We start from the raw sequence: 22,539 nt of genomic DNA, 5'->3' as shown, positions 1-22,539 counted from the left end.
CCATGCTGATTAGTAAGGATATAATCATGGCTTTCCAGCTTCTCACAGATACCAAAAACAAATGCAATAAAGAACACATAAGCATACAGGTAAACTCTTATCAGTGTTCATTTTAGAATTAGAAGGATATTTTTTTGTAAGGTATGTGGTTAATGCACTGTTAAGTCAGGGGTCCAAAATCTGGTCTTCTGCTTGTTAAAAATCAAAGTATAAAGTAAGACTTTGTTTTTCTTACATTCCTCAGTTTCCCAAGGTCATCTGAAAATAAAGTCACATATTTGACAAGGGTTTGGCGACCAACTTTTAATAATACATATTTAATTTTCAGAAACATATGCTAACCATCAACAACATGATCAGGGTTCCATTGCCCCAAATGTTATTTCATTGGTACATTATATCAATATTTACAAAGGCTTTCAAATTCAACAACACAAAACAAAACAGCTTAATTTTTAAAACTACAATGCTTTAAAAAAATGTAAACAGTTCATTTTTACATTATTGTAAAAAAGAAGACTCACTCCTTAATGCGGCTTAATTTTTTTAAGTGAGCAAAGCCTGGTGCTCATGGATAAAGAATGAAAAGAATTTTTTACATAGAAACATTGTGCTCCAGTGTAGCAAAAAAAAAAAAAAAAAAAAAAAAAAAAAAGAAAAGAAAGAGAAAGAGAAAAAGAAAAACAAAAGAAGATAAAGAAAAAGAGAAAGGGAGAAAAATTATATATATACATACAAAGAAAATAATTTTAAGTCCACAATTTAGACCACACACAAAAAAAATCTTGTCCCCAAATTGAGAAATTTATAAAAACCATTTACACATGGTTGTTGACCTATTGAAAACCTGTATAACATTTTCAAAACAGTAACTCAGTCAATACCACTTTTCTGAAAAATGAAGTTTTGTGCAAAAGAAACTTTCAAAGCTAGAAACAAGACCCACCCCCCGTAAGAGGCCAAAAGGGCCACTGAAATAATTTAACTCTGTTAGATTTAGTGCATGTAACCAAAAGGCACACACATGTGATTAATATATTAATATATTTTCATGCAGAAACTTGTGCATGTTCACAATTATGTAACAAAAACAAAAATATAACAAAACATAAAGCCTAATGTTTGGCAATGTTATTCTAGCCACATTCTGTCTAGTCTATCAGTCCAGGGTTTATAGGTCATTAACACTGCCGCTCAAAAAATATATTATATTTGAACAACTTCCAATAAAAATTAAACAAAAAAAAGGATGTTAGCCTGAAACACTATAATATACTTTTTTCAGTTCTGATACATACAGAAACTTACTGATATGTTTATTTTAAATGTCATTTCAAATTAAGACACATTTTTCCTTTTGTTAATAAACACTTTGATTGCTCCAGTGAAGTCAGCAGAAAGAAGAACTTCTGTATTATCTGTCTTCATGATACCTTAAAAGCATAAAAAAAAGTTTTTAGTTGAAATATAAAGTCTGCTGTTTTAAGTGTCACATGCCCGTGACCCCACACATTTCCCCCACGTTTTCAGTCTTTTCCCCCCAAGATTTTTTTTAGAAGATTTTATTTATTTCACAGACAGAGATCACAAGTAGGCAGAGAGGCAGGCAGAGACAGAGAGAGGGGGAAGTAGGCTCCCTGCTGAGCAGAGAGCCCGACGTGGGGCTTGATCCCAGGACCCTGGGATCATGACCCGAGCCGAAGGCAGAGGCTTAACCCACTGAGCCACAGGCGCCCCAAGATTTTTTTTTTAAGTAATCTCTACACCCAAAGTGAGGCTCAACCTCACAACCCCAAGATCAAGAGTCATATACTCCCCTGACCAAGCCAGCCAGGTGCCAGTCTCTTTTCCAGCTCGCTCCAGTAATCCTTTCATTCTCGTACTCTACTCCTCTCTGAGGCTCATTTCTACTTCCGGGGCCTTAGCTAGTCTTTCCCAGGCTTGGGGAGATTACAGTCCCTTGGGGCCTGGATGCCTGAATTTACTCCCAGGCAGCCTAGGCCTCTAAACTGTCCAATGCTTCACTTCACGGCAAGAGGATAACATGTTCAGCTCTAGAACTGGAATGCAGGCAGAATGGGGTCAGCTGGGCCAAGTGTGCTGTTATCAAGGGTCTCTAATGAGGTTGACAGTAAGGTTCATGGTCCAGCAGACATACTGAAATTGCCAGGAAATGAAGTACACATGATGGCTCTGGGAATGCTGACAGCAACTTGCTTCCATGGTTTGTATGAAGAGCCATGTAGCTATGCTGAAGGGCGATATGCCTACCTCTGACCTTAACCAGTAAAAAGCATTTAACAGACAAAATTCACAATTCCATTATACATAGGTAAAAACTATAGATTTATGAAGGACTGATTAGTAAGGAAGAAAATAATCCAAACTTTAACTGGAAACTTGGGTACAGAATGGGTTAAGACAAAATGGCTTCATTTAGATTTGCTAAAAACATATCCTAAGCCCGTGAACATTCCTTCCCACTCTCTGGCCTATCTCAACCTTGTGCTAGGCAGCAGGAGGCAGCAAAGGACTTGCGATAGGAGATGATGAGAAAGGCTGGAGAACAACATAATTCGCAGTACACAGATAAATGCTCTGTAAGATACAACAATAAGGACGTCTCCTACGCAGCAGGCATTTTGCTAGATACTTTATATATTCTCTTTTAATTCTTGTCACAAACGTATAAACTAGGGATTATCATGACTTTATACATGAGAAAAACTGAAGCATAAATTGCCAACTATGTCAGAGAGAGGGCAATCAGATATATTTTATGATCTCATACCAGTTTTCAGAGTTTTCTTTTTACATTTTATCTCGATGGGTACAAAACAGCAAACACAAATCTGAGTATTATCCATTAGAAGTTGTGCCTCTATAAAAAGGACCCAGCGAGTCAACTGAACCTTGTTAATATGGTGGAGTTCTGAAAAAAATGTTTTAAAAGGACTTTTTCATCTTTCAAGTTGTTTTAAACATTAGAATTTTCAGAGGCACCTGGGTGGCTCAGTCAGTTAAGCGTCCAACTCTTGATTTCAGCTCAGGTCATGATCTCAGGGTTGTGAGACTTTTGTGAGTGCTCTGCGACTGGGCGCGGAGACTCCTTGGGATTCTCTCTCTCCCTCCGGCCCTCCCCGTCAGTTCACACTCTCTCCAAAAAAAATAAATCCTTAAGGGGTGCCTGGGTGGCTCAGTGGGTTAAAGCCTCTGCCTTCGGCTCAGGTCATGGTCCCAGGATCCTGGGATCAAGCCCCACACCGAGCTCTCTGCTCAGCAGGGAGCCTGCTTCCCTTCCTCTCTCTCTCCACCTACCTCTCTGCCTACTTGTGATCTCTGTCAAATAAATAAATAAAATCTTAAAAAAAAAATCCTTAAAAAGGCTAGAATTTTCAGTGAAATGTGGAGGGGAGATGCACAGAGTATAAAAAGGTATCACTGGAAGGGGGAAAAAAAGCCCAAATGACTTGGGTTAAAGGAGAACATTGGATCTGGTTCTGAGAAAAAAAGAAAAAGAAAAATTGCCAAACAGGCATTTAGTAAAGGTTTAATAATGCTGACTTGGTATATTTCTAAATCTTGTAACTGAAGGAAGTGCTGGACTGAAATTCGTCTTTGCAATCACAGACAGAAGAAATAGTGTATTTAGTGTAATGCGCAGTGCAAATAATACCGCAAGGGAAATTACTTGAGATTAAATGAAATAAAATATTTGTGAACTGTAAATTATTCAAATACTTTTAGAAGAGGCGTTTGTATACTGTAACTTTTGTTGTGGTTTTAAAACTCTAAAAAGTCTAGCTGTAGTCTCTAGAATGAAAAAGAACATTTAATAAACTATTCTGAAATTCATTTCAACAATACATTTGTTTTCCAAATTTATAAGGTCTCACCATACTCTTAAGGGCTAACAGGGACTTCTTTTTTTTTTTTTTTTTAAATTTGAGAGAGAGCTGGGTGGGAGGGAGAGGGAGAGGATCTCCAGCAGACTCTCTGCTGATCTCACGACTCTGAGATCATGACCTGAGCCAAAACCAAGAGTCAGAAGCTCAACCGACTGAGTCACCCAGGCACCCTAACAGGAACCATTTTTATATAATTGACACTCGGTACAACTTTCTGGTGGTTTCTTTTTACTTCCTAATCTGACCATTTTATATAACTGGAATTACTCCTTATTTCCCTAAACATATGCTGCAAATCACAAGAAATCACAGGCTTGTAAATAGCTACCTGAGAGGTTACAAAGCTACCAGTTTGTGGCAAGTAGAAAAGGACACCACTTTTATTTGGTTTAATTCATTTGTTTAACACATGCTTATTAGGACCAACTATATGTAGGCAATGGCATTAGAGTAATATATAGGACATAATAAGTCTCTGTCCTCAGAATGACAGTCTGCTAGAAGAGACAGACAACAAAGAAATTTTGTATTTTATGCCTTGTTTGCACTTCTCCAAAGGGAACAACTGCCCATAAAAAAAGTAATGAACTTTTGGGGAGTCTGGGTGGCACAGTCGATTAAGTGTCTGCCTTTAGCTCAGGTCATGATGGGACTGAGTCCTGCGCTGGGCTCCCTGCTTAGTGGGGAGTCTGCTTCTCCCTCTACCCTTCGCCCCTGCTCATGATCTCGCTCTCTCAAATAAATAAAATCTTTAAAAATAATAATTAATGATGGGGGCAGCTGGGTGGTTCTACCTTCGGCTGGTCATGATCCCAGGGTCCTGAGATCAAGCACTTGGCTTGTGCTCTCTTTCAAATAAAAAAAATAAAATAAAACCTTAAAAAAAAAAAAAACTTCCAAAATTTTCATTTTTAATTCAAAGGTAAATTTAAATGAAGTAAAGCTTGCAAGAAAGAGGTTACTGAAATGTTTGGAAGGGGAAACTCACACTTAAGTCGTAAACAAGAAATTATTTCTTCATACACACAAAAACCTCACAATACCCAACGTAGGTCAATGAAGCTCTCAGTGCTGACTAGAAAACATGTAGGTCAAATAAAATATGAGTACCTACCAGAGGGCATGGTATCTAAAACTTCAGCATCTTCACCTTTTTCATTCCCTTCTGCTTTTTCGGATTGCATATCCAAAGACAACATCAAACTTGGGTTTGGAGCAAAGATGGCTGATGTAACGACTGCATTATGTGCTGGGGGAAAAAAAAGTACTTCAGCATAACTAATAAACTTGATCCTAAACATCCAGACAGAAAGTGTCATGCAAAAAATACAGTAGTCTATTTTTTAAACAGTATGTGTTATTAGCTAGTATCCTTTAAAATTAGCACATACGTAATTAAGAATGATTTAAAACCCAAATATATGTGCTTAGAAAAAAATACCACATACAGGCATACCTCAGAGATATTGCAGGTTTTGTTTCAGATCATTGTAAAAAAGAGGATATTGCAGTTAAGCAAGTCAAACGAATTTTTCTGTTTGCCAGTGCATATATAAAAATTGTATCTATCCTGCTGCAGTCAATTAATGTGCAACAGATTTAGGTACAAAAACAATGTACCCAGCTTAATTAAAATGAGGTGCTCCTGTATAAGTTCGGCCTTGGTATAGAAAAGTCAAACAAAGCGAAATACAAAGCAAAAGCAGTTATGGCTGCCAGACTGTCTCTGAAGTAATGCCTATTCATACTTACTTGTAATACATCTCCATCTTTTTTTTTTAAAAGATTTTTATTTATTTATTTGACAGAGAGAGATCACAAGTAGGCAGAGAGGCAGGCAGAGAAAGAAGGGGAAACAGGCTCCCTGCTGAGCAGACACAGGGCTCGATCCCAGGACCCTGGCATCATGACCTGAGCCGAAGGCAGAGGCTTTAACCCACTGACCACCTAGGCGCCCCTAATACATCTCCATCGTAACTTTACTCCTTTGGAGGACACACAGGAGCGGGCAATTTACTTACCCTTAATACCTTCCCAAAAATCATTCCGGTCTCTCCTGACTGAAGTAAACTTGCTGAGGTCATGGTAAGTACTCCAGATATAAACATACTTATCTTCTGAGCCACTGACAAGGTAACTAAAATCATGGCTAAAATTGGGAAAGAAAAAGTCAGTTTTGGGTGTTTTAGGTTTCCTTCTATCAACCCTTCCTACTTTAAGAATCCCAAGCGAACACCTAGGAGAGCTTGTTGACATACAGACTCCTAATCTCACTCGAGAGGTTCTGAACATGCAGGTGTGACATGGAGCCCAGAGGCACAAGGATTTTCACGAAAGCTCTAGATAACTGTGCTGCCTGTTAACCCACACGGGGAGAAACGCCTACTTGAGAGATGAAAGAGAGAAGCGGAACACTTCACCAACTAAATTTCTCGGTAATTACTGGGTAATTCAAGAAGAAAGGAAACTGTTAAGGAAAGGGCTGAATGAAAGAGGGCTATGAGGAAGAAAACGCAGTAAATTCAGGAGCGCCTCCAGACCCCCAATTAAGAGTTCAAATAATAATGTGATGTAAAGGTATAAATACAGGATGCCATACTTCAGGGTGTTAAAATGCTTTATCAGCTTCAGTACCTAAAAGGATCAAGACCATGGGTGGTTGGCAGGTAAGCTTCCTCTTAGAAAAGCTGACATAAAAGTACAAAACCACAAATTCCAGAGCTGGGAGTGAGTCTTCTAATCCCAGCTCTGCCTGCAACTACCAGTGACTTCAGACAAATCACTTCATTTTCTGAGTCTTGGTTTCTTTGTCTGCAGAATAGGGGCAACTCAACTCTGCCGACTGAACAGGTGGATACGGTTAGGACTGCAGGATGACAACGTGAGTGGTCCATTTTAAAAGTGCAAAGAAAGTAAAAACACCATATAGACATAAGGCATAGATCAAAGAAAATATGGGAGTAGAAGAGAAATATCTCTTTTGGGAATTTCTCATTGCCAGTTTACCTGAAACTTGCTTTGATCTGGCTGCTACTGTTGACATAACCCTTATACTTCATGGACAGTGACAAATCTCTAAGATCATACAGTCTGATTCTGGAGTCATTTGAGGTTACCAGTATCTAAAAATACATCAAAGGAAAAGTTAAAAATGCCATCTTTTAATCTAAGTTAAGGTATAACCAAAAAGGGTATTCCATACACATATACAGAGAAAATATACCTCAAAACTAGAAAAGCCTATATTCCCTATATTACACATGACAGAAAATACATTCTTAAGCTAGGACAGTAAGAATTTTCAGGAGTCTATATACAGTGCGAGGAGAGATGGTTTTGAATACTTAGTACCTTATTTTCTCCAGGTAGAGGTTCAATGCCAGTAATTTTTCTTCCAACTTTGTTGCGTCCTCTGGTGGACCGGACATGTATTTGTGTGTGGTATTTCAAATGCTGAAAAGAAATCACAAATTTAAAATATGAGGATTAGAAGGAACCTCAAAGATCATCTGATACAACCTACAGAGAGGCCGAGTATCGTTCACCCCAATTTATATGCCCAAAAAGGATATACCAACTTATACGAAACTGTAAGTAGTCCATCATGCAATTTACACAACATAATCCTTTACCTCTGTATCATAGAAAATACATCTGCCATCATATGTCCCAATCACTGCGTATTTGCCATTCTGACAGAAATTTGCAGCTGTGATCAATTTTGTTTGACCATCTACTTCATTCCACAAAGCGACTTTTTTGTCAGGTATGTTCCAAAGGCGGAGCTTTCCATCCAATGACCCACTTAGAAAATACCTGTCATCCTAAAAATGTTGCAAAAGAGAAAGCTCTCATTTTACCAGATCAAGAAAAATTCATTAGCAAATCAAAACATAAAGTCTGTTAGAATTAATGCTTAAAAAATATTTAGATCCCATTTATAAAATACTATTCTTTAAGTATTTTTTTTCCAGATTTTATTTTTAAGTAATCTCTATACCCTATGTGGGGCCTGAACTCACAACCCCAAGAAGATCAAGAGTCACATGCTCTATGGACTAAGCCAGCCAGGCACCCCCAAGCAAGCATTATTTTATTCACTAAAAATGACTATTAGAAACTTCAGTATTCACTTTGGAAAAATGACTTTCTAGGGGCACCTGGGTGGCTCAGTGGGTTAAAGCCTCTGCCTTTGGCTCAGGTCCTGAACTCAGGGTCCTGGGACCGAGCCCCTCATTGGGCTCTCTGCTCAGCAGGGAGCCTGCTTCTCTCTCTCTCTCTCTCTCTCTCTCTCTGTCTGACTCTCTGCCTACTTGTGATCTCTGTCAAATAAATAAAATCTTAACAAAAAAGAAAAATGACTTTCTAATTACTTTATCATATCCTTAAACTGCTTTTCCCAAAGTATGGATGTTAATGGATAATGTGTTGGAGAATGGTTGTGTGGGAGAATGGTTCACGTAAGTTTGAGAGATTCTGGGTTACAGAAAGTTAGGATTCTCAGTTAATATGCATTCTCAATCTCCAAAAGAGGAATAAAGTAGGTAGCGTTTTCCAACTTATATAACCAGGGACCTTTTTTTTGGGGGGGGGGGGGTGTTGTGGTTGGGAGAGTCGGCAGGAACACCTAGCAGGGTTAGCACTCTCAAGGAACACGCTTTGGGAGAAACTATCCTATAATGATATGTTTGTCCGGATCTTCCTCTGGGATACACGTAGTACTTGGATACAAGACTAACGCTGGTTAGCCCAGAGAACCAGTTGTTTTGTGGTTAATTTTGACACCATGTCAGTAGGAAATTACTTCAGTATTCAAATTCTCAATCCAAAAGTAGGGCTTCTCAACAGGGGGCAAGTTGGCCCCATAGAGGACATCTAGCAATGTCTGGAGACATTTTTGACTGTCACAACTGGGGATGGGATGTTCTTGGCATCTATTGGGGAGAGGACGGGAACCCTGTTAAACAACACTCTACAATGCATAGGACAGAACTTATTCCCTTTACAACAAAGAATGATCCAGCTCAAAATGTCAAGTGCCAAGAATGAGAAACCCTGCTATACACTAAACCAGGCCTACCACTAAGCTGGTCTAATGAGAGATCATTGGCAGACAATGTTATATTAGTTTCAGGGGTATAACATAATGATTCAAGATTTGTATATGTTGCAAAAATGATCACCTAAACTGGTCTCTTGGTAACGTAAGAATTAAGAGTAAAATAACTGGAATGCCAAAACAAGAAGTATTCCCTTCGGCTTAAGACTATCATTTTTACTCACCTCTGAAGCCTGTCAAAGACAATTTCTAGATAAAGGACAGTTTTATGGCTGTGGTATAGTAGGCTCTACTTAATGACTACCAGTAGAAGAGCAGAACAAGTAAAAAGCCTTCATGTTGGTCTTACAATTCAGGATTTTATTTACATACATGCATACGTGTGTGTATATATTATCTTCATTTTGCTATTTCTTTTATAATTCTGCTTCCTTCTTTCTAGATAACATTATTTTAATAGTCATGTTTCCTAAGAAAATGTTAACACCACACCACCCCACCCCAGCCCCTCTTTAAAAATCCTTCAGATCTACAGAATTTTAGAATTAGGGCTTTTCGGTTTCCAAAAATGAAACCAAATGTAAGTATAGAAAAAGTACTCACTAAACAGGAACCTTAATAATAAAGTACTACATAGGTAACTATCACACCTAATACCTCTCCCTTTCCACCCTGACACATTAGTTAAAATAGAGGTGAGGGAAGGATTTTGTTCACAGTTGCTGACAGGAGTAAAGCCATTCTTTTGCTGCATCCTTGGCTGACAGGATGGGGTTGTTATTCAGAAAGAAGCCTCAAAAAGCTTGACGGTCCAAACTGATAAGGTATCTGCAAAGATTAAGCATTTTTAATTTGCTAAGTTCTGAACCAGTCTTCTAAGGGTCTGTATTATACGCCTGCCCTGGGAGGGAAATGATATTGAAGGGGGAAAAAGTCATTCTTCTCTCTTAATTTGGGGAAAAAGAGGAAGAAATGGGAATGTAAATAAAATGCTGCATTAACATGATAATGGGTGTTAAACATACAAAGATGGGGATGTGAACAGAAATAGGATTTATACATCAACATGGGGGAGGGTAAGTCAGGTCAGCTCAAGTCCTCCACTTATCTCAGCCCAGCTAGTGGAGCAGCACCGGCACGGGCCTTCCCTTGTGCTTATAGTTGTAAAGAGTGAAAATTAATCTAGCCTTACTCATTTGGTGGCTTTATCCTTTAAGAACATAATAAAGTCAGCAATTCCAAGATGAATTTTCCTCCTTTGGTTGAAATCATATGAAATACTTCCTTTTTAGAGGAAAGATTGTGAGGGATTTTCTACACTGAAAATGAATTAACATGGATCTCACGATTAACAGTATTTCCAGGGGCGCCTGGCTGGTTTAGTCGGTAGAACATGAGACTCTTGATCTCGGGGTCGTGAGTTCAAGCCCCATACTGGGTACAGAGCTCACTAAAACAAAACAAAACAAAAACCCACAACACCCAACCAAAAAACCCAAAACAGTATTTCCAGACATTAAACAGGAATTCAGTATACCTTATCATGAATTTTGGTCTTTGCCTCTTTCAACCTTTTCTTCTGTCTCTTCTCACCCCACCCCTCCCACTATTCTTCCCTGTATGCTTTCCTATCTTATTTACCCACCTGCTGTCTCTTCTTCCTCCACCTCCGATCTCTCTCATCTTTAACAGGATACGTTATTTACACCCTGCATATCTTATTAAAGATTTGGGATGGCTTTTCATTATTATAGTTAGACTGTAACATTTCTAGTTCTCATACAGATTAGCAGAATATTTCCTTTCTTCTCTTTTCTTTAAATAGGCTACACACTTGTAACCCAAGGTGGGGCTTAAACTCACAACCTGGAGTTCAAGACCTGAGCTGAGATGAAGAGTCAGATGATTAATGGGCGCCTGGGGGGATCAGGGGGTTGAGCATCTGACTCTTGGTTTTGGCTCAGGTCGCAGTCTCAGGGTTGTGAGATTGAGCCGCACATTGTTGGGCTCAGCGCTCAGAAGGGAGTCTGCTGGAGAGTCTTCCTCCCTCTCTCCCTCCCCACCCACCTCACGCTGGCGTCTCTCTCTCTCTCAAAATAAATAAATCTTAACCAAAAAAAATTAAAAAAAAAGAGGCTGCCTGGGTGGCTCAGTTAAGAGTCCAACTCTTGATCTCAGCTCAGGTCTTCATCTCTGGGTTGTGAGCTAAAGCCCCACACTGGGCTCCATGCTGGGTGTGGAGCCTACTCTAAAATAAATAAATGAGGAGGGAAGGAAGGGAGGTGGGAGGAAAGAAGGAAAGAAAGAGAAAGACTAAATTAAGTTATTCTTAACTATGTGGCTGCTAATAATTTTTTTCCTATAGTTCAACAGCCCTCCAGAGAAACCAGGTTCCCTCACCTTCCTTATGGTCTAATAAAAAATACATAAAAACAATTCTGGGGCACCTGGGTGGCTCAGTGGGTTAAAGCCTCTGCCTTCAGCTCAGGTCATAATCCCAGGGTCCTGAGATTGAGCCCCGTGTCGGGCTCTCTGCTCAGTGGGGAGCCTGCTTCCCCCTCTCTCTGCCTGCCTCTGCCTACTTGTGATCTCTCTCTCTGTCAAATAAATAAATAAAATTAAAAAAAAAAAACAAAAACCAACAAAACAATTACTTACTCTTGGATGGAAAGCTATGGCAGTGACAAAATCTATATGTTGGAAACAGCAAAGGCATTCTCTTCTGGAAATGTGCCATAACCTGACCGTTTTATCCATCGAAGAAGAAAGCAGGAAGTAGTTCTAGTGAGAAATTGACATTGATCATTTTATCACCCTAAGAAAACACTACTTGCACAATAAAAGCAAACTTTCAGTTCTATGATCTCAACAGTTTTGTTATTATTATTGTTATATCTAGCATTAGAAAGAACAAAAGGTTATCCAATTCACTTGGAAGATCCCATTTTTCTCCCCATTATATGCCATATTCCTTTGGTTCTAAGACTTTTTTTATATGACCTCTTCTAAAATTAGGATTATCTTATGATCTATGTTAAAATAAATCTGCTAAGCACCAAGACGACTAAGGTGTGCCTTAGTTTTTATAGTCCCCATATAGTGAAACTAGGCTATGAATATAAGACATCCATTCACATGATTGTCACTTTAGTTATTCTGACATTGGCAACACTGGTGAATTTTAACTCACAAGAATTCCCTAACTGCCACTTAAAATGCCTTCAAAAAGATTACCCTATAATGCAGCATGGAAATGAAAAGTTATTGTGCACCTGTCACACCCAAGGCAAGAAAATGAGAGAAGAGAAATCGTCGAACATCTCAGAATAGATCATAGAATTTTCTAGAAGCTAGAAGAGGGGAGTGTAACGGCTTTAGGCACACTGATGGCCCATCACCCAGGAACCAAACATCTATCTGTCAAAAGTTTCCAGCTGGCAGAAGTTCTTTAACTTTTTGGCATAATTTAAGAACTATGTGTTATACTGAATGAGGAAACACAAAGAGACCCTAGAATTCTCTGGTATTCCTAAAGGTGCTAAACAAATCAAAGCAAAGATGACATTTATTGAGTACTTGCAATGTACTAAAAATTGTTAACACTATACTATGAACTAGGTATATCATTATCCTCCTTCATAAATGAGAACACTGAGGCACAGAGATGTTAAATACTAAGTGTAAATGTCGATTTGGATATGTTACTGCACTGATAAATATATGATATTTGGGGATAGCTGTAAAAGTGTATGTTTTATGTGGTATACCTGTTTTTATTTAATTAATTAGAGAGAGCATGCGCACACGTGCTGCCTGCATACATGGAGGGGAGGAGCAGAGGAAGACAGAAAGAATCCTTAAGCAGACTCTCAGAAATCAAGAGTCTGATGTTTAACTTAGTGACACAGGTACCCCTACTTGTTTTTAAATAGATAGTGTAATGGTGCCTGGGTGGCTCAGGTTAAGCCTCTGCCTTTGGCTCAGGTGATGATCTCAGGGTTCTGAGATCAAGCCCTGCACTGGGCTCTGCTCAGCAGGGAGCCTGCTCCGCCCACCCCACCCCGCCTACTTGTGATCTCTGTCTGTCACGTAAATAAAATCTTTAAAAAAAAATAAAAATAGATAGTGTATTAAATAACCAAAAAATAGAATTCTGGTACAATATTACTCAGCCATTAAAAAGAATGAAATCTTACCATTTGCAACGATGTGAATGGAACTAGAGGGTATTATGCTAAGTGAAATACATCAGTCTGAGAAAGACAGAGACGTCTTAACTGTAGGAAACTAACTGAGGGTTGCTGGAGGGGAGCTGGGTAGGAGATGGAATTCCAAACACTGCTTCAGGCTTCAAATGCCTTAAATAAAATTTAGAGTATCTCTTTAAATTTTTGCAAAACTGCTAAGATATTTGTTCAATGGCAAAACAGGCCCTCCACTTCTGAAATAATTTTGCTCTAAGGGAAAAAACACATAAAGTGATGACTTATCAAAGAGTCATATATTGTTAAACTTAATGATTTAATAAATATAGCAGATTAACCAAAGCAGTCTTGATTAGATTAGATCTGACTTCAGCACTGTAGCTGAAATCATATATTCATTTTGTAAGAATAGCAACTTTGCAAAACTAGTTTATAAAGAAGCCAAAAATACAAGTATAAAGACAGATTCAGACAGAAGCTGTTAATATAAACATTGTATTAGCCTAATTGAATGTTTCTCCTCTTTTAACCGATTACTTTGTAGGTAACTCCCATGTAGTATACATAACCAAACACTTGAAAAACAAAACATCTGTTTTTATCCTGAAGTCTTAGTTATGTAGAATTAATACACTCTCCAAGTAAGAGTTTCTTACTTTAGACCATGAAAGATCAAGGAGATCAGCGGTATGTCCTTTATATTTGCAAAACGGCCGCTGCCGAAACGGTGCATTTTTATCATCAGGGTCTTCATCAGCTCCACTGCACACCTATTTAGATATAAAGACAAATGTTAAAACTAGACAAGCAAAAACTTCACACTCTTCCCACCCCGTCTGTTCTCTCATCATTTGCTGCCTGACCAAAATCTTCATCTACCAGAAACAAACTCCCCTTTACGACGAATCTACTACTTATCACTCATTTACCTCCTTGTTCCAACCAAACCAGGATCATCCCTGAAGCCTGTGCTATCGAAGTCTTTCCCTCCCTAACAGAGCCCCTACTTTGTCCTTTTCTGAGCATTGGTTCCTTTGGAGAGATGGGAGCCAGCACCAGGGGGTGAGTCATGATTGGTCTGAGCTAATTAAGATGAGCTCATTCCCTTTCCCAGTGATGACTGGTTTAGGCATGGGCATGTGCTGCAGTTTTTTTCAATCAGACATGATGGAAAGTTTATAGGGGGAAAGGGGTGGGTGGAGACAGGGGAGAAGCTTCCAGAAAGATTTCCTAAGGGGCATACTGAAGGGATGTTCTCTCCTTCCTCTGAACATAGCCATCTGTGTGACACCTAACACTGTAGCTGCCATCTTACTACCATGAGGGGAACAAACCCAAGAATAACGAAGAAGAGCAGAGCAGGAGGATGGCAGGACCCTGTGTCCCTGATGACACTCCTGAGCTGCTACATTAACCAACCTTGGAACTGCCTTACCTCCAGACTTGCTTCCTCATTGTTTAAGCCATTTTCAGTTGGGTTTCTGTTATTTGAAGTCAAAAGCATCCTGACAGAGGTAGGTAGAAAATAATGCCATACGTGTGTGCATTTAGCTTACAACATGCGTTTGTATTCATTACCTGAGTGAATTCCTAACAACTCTGTCAGATAGGTAGTAACATTATGAAGATGAAGAAATTAAGAAAAACACCTGAGGCTCAAAGATATCAAAATAACATACTAAAAGCTCACAAAGCCACCTGTAAACAGCAGAACCAAAGCAGAAATAACAACTTTAAGTCCAAAGACTGTCCCTCAAAGGTTTCAGAGGATGTAGCATGAGCAAAAATACGGAGTTGTCAGCTAACAAGCCTTGCTCACTTAGGGAAGGACAGGTGGGATGGCGAGGCCCAGGGAAAAGGTGTATGGAGATACAGCAGAGGATTAGGTGGGAAAGGTACTTTGGGACCAGATCCTAATGAGCCTCGCATTTGTGGCTTAAAAGTTCAGATATTCTAAGGAGATGGAGAGCCAGCACAGGCTTCTGAAAAGAGAATTAACACGATGTGACTGGTGCTTTAGAAAGAGAAAGCTAAGCAGGAAGGTAAAAGATGGTAGGGAGAAAGCATGGGGGCAGAAAGAGCAGTCAGCAAGTGTGAATAAGAATAAGGAAGGCTGCAATTAGGCCGGGAGCCGAGGGACGGACGAGAACTACCACTACTATTTGCCTAGAACTTGACAGAGTAGAAAAGCATCTTCATACCACTGTGGAGGTACAGCAGCTACAACGGTGCCCTGACCTTTTGCCAACCACTCCTAATCCTAGAGGATTAGGCTCCGGCCTCTCCTTGTGCTGTCAGAATGGTGAGCACAGCTGGAACACATAAAACTAACCAGGCTTGACCTATTACATAAAGTCCAACCTTCTGTTTAATAATCATTTACATTTCATTAAGTCCTCAGCATTATTCCTCTAGCAGTGATTCCAGATCTTATTTTTCTCCTCAAACATCCATGTTCTTCTCCTTGTACTCTGTATTTTGTTTCAAAATACTTAAATACATTTTTGATTATAAATACATGGCCAGGGGTGCCTGGGTGGCTCAGTGGGTTAAAGCCTCTGCCTTCAGCTCAGGTCATGATCCCAGGGTCCTGGGATCGAGCCCCGCATCGGGCTCTCTGCTTGGCAGGGAGCCTGCTTCCTCCTCTCTCTCTCTCTCTCTGCCTGCCTCTCTCCCTACTTGTGATCTCTATCTGTCAAATAAATAAATAAAATCTTTAAAAAAAATAAATAAATAAAAAATAAATACATGGCCAGTGTAGATAATTCAGAAAGCACAGGAATAAAACAAAAATTAAAACAACACTCTGCTAACACGATGACTGCCTTCATCTTCCATTTTTTAAAAAACATTAATTTAAATCACACACGATTCACTATCTTCCTATTATGAGAATTTTCAGTAATTCACTCTCTGAAAACATTTACTAGCTGCACATCAATGTGCCATAATTTAATCACTCTCCAACTGGTTGGTCATTTAGATATTTCCAGTTTCTTGCTAGCATAAATAGCAATTCAATGAACATCCTGGAACATGAATCTTTATGTCTATTTTATTATTTATTTATCTTAACATAAAGGGTATTATGGTCAAAAGGTTTTGAGCTTGAGACTTTGACAGTATCTTCTGTTATCTGTTTTAATAAAAGCAGGTAATGTTTACTAAAGAAAATTTTAGGGGTGCCTGGGTGGCTCAGTCAGTAAGCGTCTGCCTTTGGCTCAGGTCATGATCCCGGAGTCCTGGGATCTAGGCCTGCTTCGGGATCCCTGTTCAGTGGGGAGCCTGCTTCTCCCTCTCCCTATGCCTGCAGCTCCCACCACTTGTGCCTTCCCTCTCTTTCTCTGTCATATAAATAAGTAAAACTCTTAAAAGAAAAATAACGAAACTTTTAGAAGTACAGAGAAGTATAAAGAGTAAAAGAAAAAAAGAAGACCTAAAATCCCACCACCTAGAGATGCTACTAGTAATAATTTAGTATATTTCTTTTCTTTCCCAAAGATTGTTTTTTAGTAATCTCTACACCCAATGTGAGGCTTAAACTCACAACCTTGAGATCCAGAGTCACATGTTCTACCGACTGAGCCAGCCAGGTGCCCCAAGTTTAGTGCATTTCTTTGAAATTTTAATCTATAAGTATTTAGATATGCTTAGTAAAAACTGGGATAATATTGTATTCAATTTTTCATTCGCTTTTTTCACTTAACATTTTATTTTGAATATTTTTGGAGTCATTAAACAGTCTTTGAAAACAACCTAAGGACTGCATAGTATTCTACTTTAACAATAACACCATAGTTTTTATTTTCTAGGTGTTAAAAATGTAGTTGTTTACATTTTAGCTATTTTTAGAATACTAAGATGAAAATCTTTTTATTTACATCCGAGCCTGATTATTTTTTTTTCTAAAAGATTTTATTTATTTATTTGAGAGACAGCATGCCCGTGAGTGGGGGGAGGGGCAGTGGGAGAGGGAGAACAAGACTAGCCGCTGAGGAAAGAAGTGGTGGGGGGGCTGGATCCCAGGACCCTGGGATCATCACCTGAGCTAAAGGCAGCCACTTAACCAACTGAGGCACCCAGACACCCTCCTTTTTACTTTTCTTTTTTTTTTTAATTTTTTATTATTTTTTTATAAACATATAATGTATTTTTATCCCCAGGGGTACAGGTCTGTGAATCGCTAGGTTTACACACTTCACAGCACTCTCCATAGCACATACCCTCCCCAATGTCCATAACCCCACTCCTCCTCTCCAACCCCCCTCCCCCCAGCAACCCTCAGTTTGTTTTATGAGATTAAGAGTCACTTATGGTTTATCTCTCTCCCAATCCCATCTTGTTTCATTTATTCTTGTCCTATCCCCCTAACCCCCCATGTTGCATCTCCATGTCCTCATATCAGGGAGATCATATCATAGTTGTCTTTCTCTGATTGACTTATTTCACTAAGCATGATACCCTCTAGTTCCATCCACGTCGTCGCAAATGGCAAGATTTCATTTCTTTTGATGGCTGCATAGTATTCCATTGTGTGTATATACCACATCTTCTTTATCCATTCATCTGTTGATGGACATCTAGGTTCCTTCCATAGTTTGGCTATTGTAGACATTGCTGCTATTCGGGTACAGGTGGCCCTTCTTTCCACTACATCTGTATCTTTGGGGTAAATACCCAGCAGTGCAATTGCAGGGTCATCAAGAAGTTCTATTTTTAATTTCTTAAGGAATCTCCACACTGTTCTCCAAAGTGGCTGCACCAACTTGCATTCCCACCAACAGTGTAAGAGGGTTCCCCTTTCTCCACATCCTCTCCAACATGTTGTTTCCTGTCTTGCTAATTTTGGCCATTCTAACTGGTGTAATGTGGTATCTCAATGTGGTTTTAATGTGAATCTCCCTGATGGCTAGTGATGATGAGCATTTTTTCATGTGTCTGATAGCCATTTGTTTGTCTTCATTGGAGAAGTGTCTGTTCATATCTTGGGTGTGCCACTCTATATGCCCAACAGTACTAGAGGTACACTTTCAGGTACTCTACATGAGTGCTAACAAGAGTGAGGATATAGTTAAAAAGAGATAAATACATCACTATCATGAGAAAAGAAAAAAAAGAACACACATCAGGAAAATTAATAAATGAATAAACTACACTGTGCATACCGCCCCTCATTATAGCTAGCACTAGGTTCCCAAATAACACAGCAAGTACCATAATCCAAAGGCAAATGAAATACAAGCCTCTTCTAACCATCCCCAATCAAAATGACAGAAGCGAAAGAAATACCAATCTACTCTTGAAAACAACAGATATAAATGATACTCAACTACTATAGGAAAAAAGCTCAGTACTCCAGGGGGGGTCACTACTTTTTGTGTCAAAGAACTGTTATGTTCCTCATTTAAAAGGCCTGTATTTGGGGTGCCCAGTTGACACAGGTGGCTGAGCATCCGATTCTTATTTTTGGCTCAGGTTGTGGTCTCAGGGTCATGAGATCAAACCCCGCATCAGGCTCTGTGTTCAGCATGCAATCTGCTGGAGTTTCTTTCTCCCTCTCCCTCAGCCCCACCCCACCCCACAGGCTCGAACTCTCGCTTTCTTAAATAGATGAATCTTTAAAAAAATAATAAAAGGCCGGGGCGCCTGGGTGGCTCAGCGGGTTAAAGCCTCTGCCTTCGGCTCAGGTCATGATCCCAGGGTCCTGGGATCGAGCCCCGCATCGGGCTCTCTGCTTGGCTGGGAGCCTGCTTCCTCCTCTCTCTCTCTGCCTGCCTCTCTGCCTACTTGCCTACTTGTAATCTCTATCTGTCAAATAAATAAATCTTTAAAAAAAAATAATAATAAAAGGCCTGTATTCAAACAAGATGGGAAGTTACTTAGGCTTTTTGTAGGGATGAAGTGGGGTAGATAGACGTAGTTAAGGATCTGTCAGTAGGAGGGAGCCTGGCTGGCTTAGTCAGTTGAACTTCCAACTCTTTTTTTTTTTTTTTTTAAAGATTTTATTTATTTATTTGACAGAGAGATCACAAGTAGGCAGAGAGAGAGAGAGAGGGAAGCAGGCTCCCTGCTGAGCAGAGAGCCCCATGCGGGACTCGATCCCAGGACCCTGAGATCATGACCTGAGCCGAAGGCAGCGGCTTAACCCACTGAGCCACCCAGGTGCCCCTGAACTTCCAACTCTTGATTTCACCTCAGGTCATGATCTCAGGGTCCTGGGATTGATGCCTCGGAGCTCAGCCCAGAGCTGGTTTAGTATTCTCTCTCTCCCTGTTCCTCCGCTCCTACCCCCAACTTGCGCTCTCTCTCTAAAACAAATAATAAATAAAATCTTAAAAAATACATAAAACGGGGGTGCCTGGGTGGCTCAGTGGGTTAAAGCCTCAGTTTGGGTCATGATCCCGGGGTCCTGGGATCGAGCCCTGCATCGGGCTCTCTGCTCCACAGGGAGCCTGCTTCCCCTCCTCTCTCTCTGCCTGCCTTTCTGCCTACTTGTGATCTCTGTCAAATAAATAAGTAAAAGCTTTAAAAAAAATAAAAAAATACATAAAATGATCTGTTAGTAGGATTGTTGAAATAAGCATAATATAAGTTGGGACAAATAGTTCTGGTTTTTAATAATAATCAATGCCTGGAAGCTTTATGGTGAATTAAACTAATAAAAGCAAAACCTTTCCCCCAAAGCAAAGTGGTTAAAATTTTTACTGCTACATTAGTCAGTGAAGGCTTTATGGAGGAAGTGGGCCTTGAAGAACCAGCAAGCTTCCCCCAGAAAGAAGGGAGATTACAGGCCTCCAGATGAAGAGGATAGGAATAAAGGCACAGAAGGAGGAGTTCAACACTGAGTGAGGCCCACTACAGTCAGGCATGGGGTTAGGTTCCAAGGACACTAAGATCTGTAAAGTATAGTTTTTTGCCTTAAATCAGCCCAGAGTCTAGCCAGTGAGACAAACTGCCAAAGAAGACATGGTAAGTAATATCAGTGTCAAAATACCTGTAACGTTCTGTCGGAATAAAAATGAGGAACAATTCTGCCTGCCTGATTCAGGGAAAATATTAAGAGACAATAAGATATTTGAACCAAATCCTTTTTCTTTTTTTTGAACTGAATTTTGAAGGATGAATAGGGCTCTGACCAGTGAGAAAAGGGAGGGCAGTGAGAAAAGGAGGGCACTGAGGGCAAAGCAAATAGCACAGACAAAGGCAGGAAAGTAAAAGAATGGCTACAGTATAGACCCATGTCCAGCATGGTGAGTAGGCTGCATAGGCACCAGGGAATTAGAACAGAGTTAAAAAGGTAAGATGCAGGGACTCCTGGGTGGCTCAGTCAGTTAAGCATCTGACTTCAGCTCAGGTCAAAATCCTAGGGTCCTGGGATCTAGCCCCACATCAGGCTCTCTGCTCAGCGGGGAGTCTGCTTCTCCCTCTGCCCCTCCCCTGATCACGCTCTCTCTTTCTCACTCTCAAATAGGTAAAATCTTTTTTAAAAAATTGCATTTGCTATCATAAATTTTTTTAAAAAGGGTAAGATGAGGCAGTATCAGGAAGGGCCTTCTGCAGGTGACAAGGAGCCATCAAGAGATTTTTAAACCACAAAATGGCATCAGATTGGGATTTTGAAAAAAAGCTGGTGGCAGTATAGAAAATTTAATTGCGTAGAGACCGGAGACAGAAAAAGCAATTAGGAAGCTACAGCAAACATCTCAATGAATGTTGAAGGCCTAGATAATGTGAGTGACAACGGAGAATGAGCGAAGAGATTCCACAGGCATTTGTAAATGGAGGCAGAGTGGATAGAAATTTGTAACTCATTTGATATCTGGGTAAGGAAAAAAGTAATGGAGTATCTTCTGACCAAGTTAAAAAAGTAACTTATGGATGGTGATGCCATTAAAGGCTCAAAGAGGGAAGCAGGGTTCTGGGTAGGTAATAAAAATATTTCCATGAGTGAACATTAACATCTAGCCAGTTACTCAAGCCAGACAGCTGGGAATCGTCCTAAACTATTCACCTGCCAAGCCAGCTAGTCGGTCACCAAGTGCCAGAGATCCTATCTCTTCCACGGTCTCTCAAATTCAGCTCATCATTATGGTTTCTAGACTCACTGCTTCATAATCAAAGTACTGTTTCTCTCCTGGGTTAATACCCTCTTAAGTAGTCTCCCTTGTCTCTAGCCTGGAGCCCCCATCTAGCTGATCCTTTACAGTATTTATCAGAAAGCTCTCCCGGAAACAAAAATCTTAGTATTTTAATTAAGCTCCTGATTGAAGCCCCTGAAAGCCCCTTCCCCCTCCCCTGCAGCTTACAGGAGAAAGTCCAAACATCTTGGTTTAACACAAAGGACCACTGAAAATCCTAATCCTGTCTCCCTCCCCTCCAACTCTCACATGCGCCGGCCTGGCTCCAGCCACACGGAACTTCCGGCAGCACCCTTCACGTGCTGGGCCGTCTCTGCCTCCAGGCCTCTGCCCTAGCTGATCGCTCCCTCGAGCTGCTGCCTTCCTTCTCTCACACAGCCAACTCCTGGCTCGCACACAAAGCCTCCAGGAAGACTTCCCTCATGCTCTGATTTGTTGGGATAACTAAAACTCCTGTACTTGTGTAGTACCTTCTGTAGAATATTCCCATCCAATACTAGAATTGTGGATACACTGACTTCACCAGTCAGCACAGTCCCCAGGCAAAGACTACGTCTCATTTGACTCTGCACACTCTAGCAGTATCTGGCACATAAACAGGCACTCAAAAAACATTTGCTGAGGGAATTCAGTGTTAGACCTATCAGCCAGTGTGCGTGGTGAATACACCGATGGAGAGATCCTACACACACTGTTACATGAAAAGGGGAGCATGCCCAGTAAGATCTTCTGCTTATTTAGAAACCATCAAGCTATTCTCAAAGGCAACAAGAATTATGAAGGTAAAAGCCAATTCAGGTCTGGAGGCAACAAATGAATATGTCAGACAAGGATGGCCAAGGACACAACTCTGAAAAACAGCACCATTTAAGTGAGAGAAAGAGGAAGAGATAGCAAGGGTGTAGGAAGAGAACAAGGAAAAACAGAACCTTAGAAAGCTGAGAGGAATATGCTTAGAGTAGGGAAACAGTGTCAAATTCTATAAAGACAATGAAATTTCAGGAAAATACTGTTGAGCAGGTGGACATTTTAGGTTCTTCGTTTTATATCACCCTTATTTAGGTCAATACACAAGAAGCACAAGGGACAGCTTAGAATAATATTCTCCAGTTTGCTTTTTAGGTGTAAAATTGGTTATATTTAACCTTCTAGCTATCAGACCAAATGAAAACCATCAAAATATTTTAAACTACCTGAAACTGTGATGAAGCAGTTATTAAACCAAGAAG

At 40.0% G+C, this 22,539-nt stretch overlaps 1 protein-coding gene across 2 annotated transcripts in view; it reads right to left on the bottom strand.

Annotated features, from left to right (window-relative positions):
* Positions 1-283: 283 nt before the first annotated feature.
* Positions 284-22,539, bottom strand: part of WDR44 (WD repeat domain 44) — an 84,086-nt gene continuing 61,830 nt past the window's right edge. For both annotated transcript variants that reach the window (XM_045996234.1, XM_045996235.1), the window contains 8 exons: positions 13,829-13,942; positions 11,626-11,748; positions 7,541-7,732; positions 7,260-7,361; positions 6,915-7,030; positions 5,930-6,057; positions 5,023-5,157; positions 284-1,433 (listed from right to left, as the gene is read on the bottom strand). In XM_045996234.1, the coding sequence (XP_045852190.1) occupies positions 1,339-1,433; positions 5,023-5,157; positions 5,930-6,057; positions 6,915-7,030; positions 7,260-7,361; positions 7,541-7,732; positions 11,626-11,748; positions 13,829-13,942 (1,005 nt within the window). In that variant the 3' untranslated portion in view covers positions 284-1,338. The remainder of the gene's footprint in view (positions 1,434-5,022; positions 5,158-5,929; positions 6,058-6,914; positions 7,031-7,259; positions 7,362-7,540; positions 7,733-11,625; positions 11,749-13,828; positions 13,943-22,539) is intronic.

This window comes from Meles meles, chromosome X (genome assembly GCF_922984935.1).
Source record: "Meles meles chromosome X, mMelMel3.1 paternal haplotype, whole genome shotgun sequence".
NCBI lineage: Eukaryota > Metazoa > Chordata > Mammalia > Carnivora > Mustelidae > Meles > Meles meles.
Note: the sequence above shows the minus strand (reverse complement) of the source record. Positions and strands in the feature narration are given on the sequence as shown.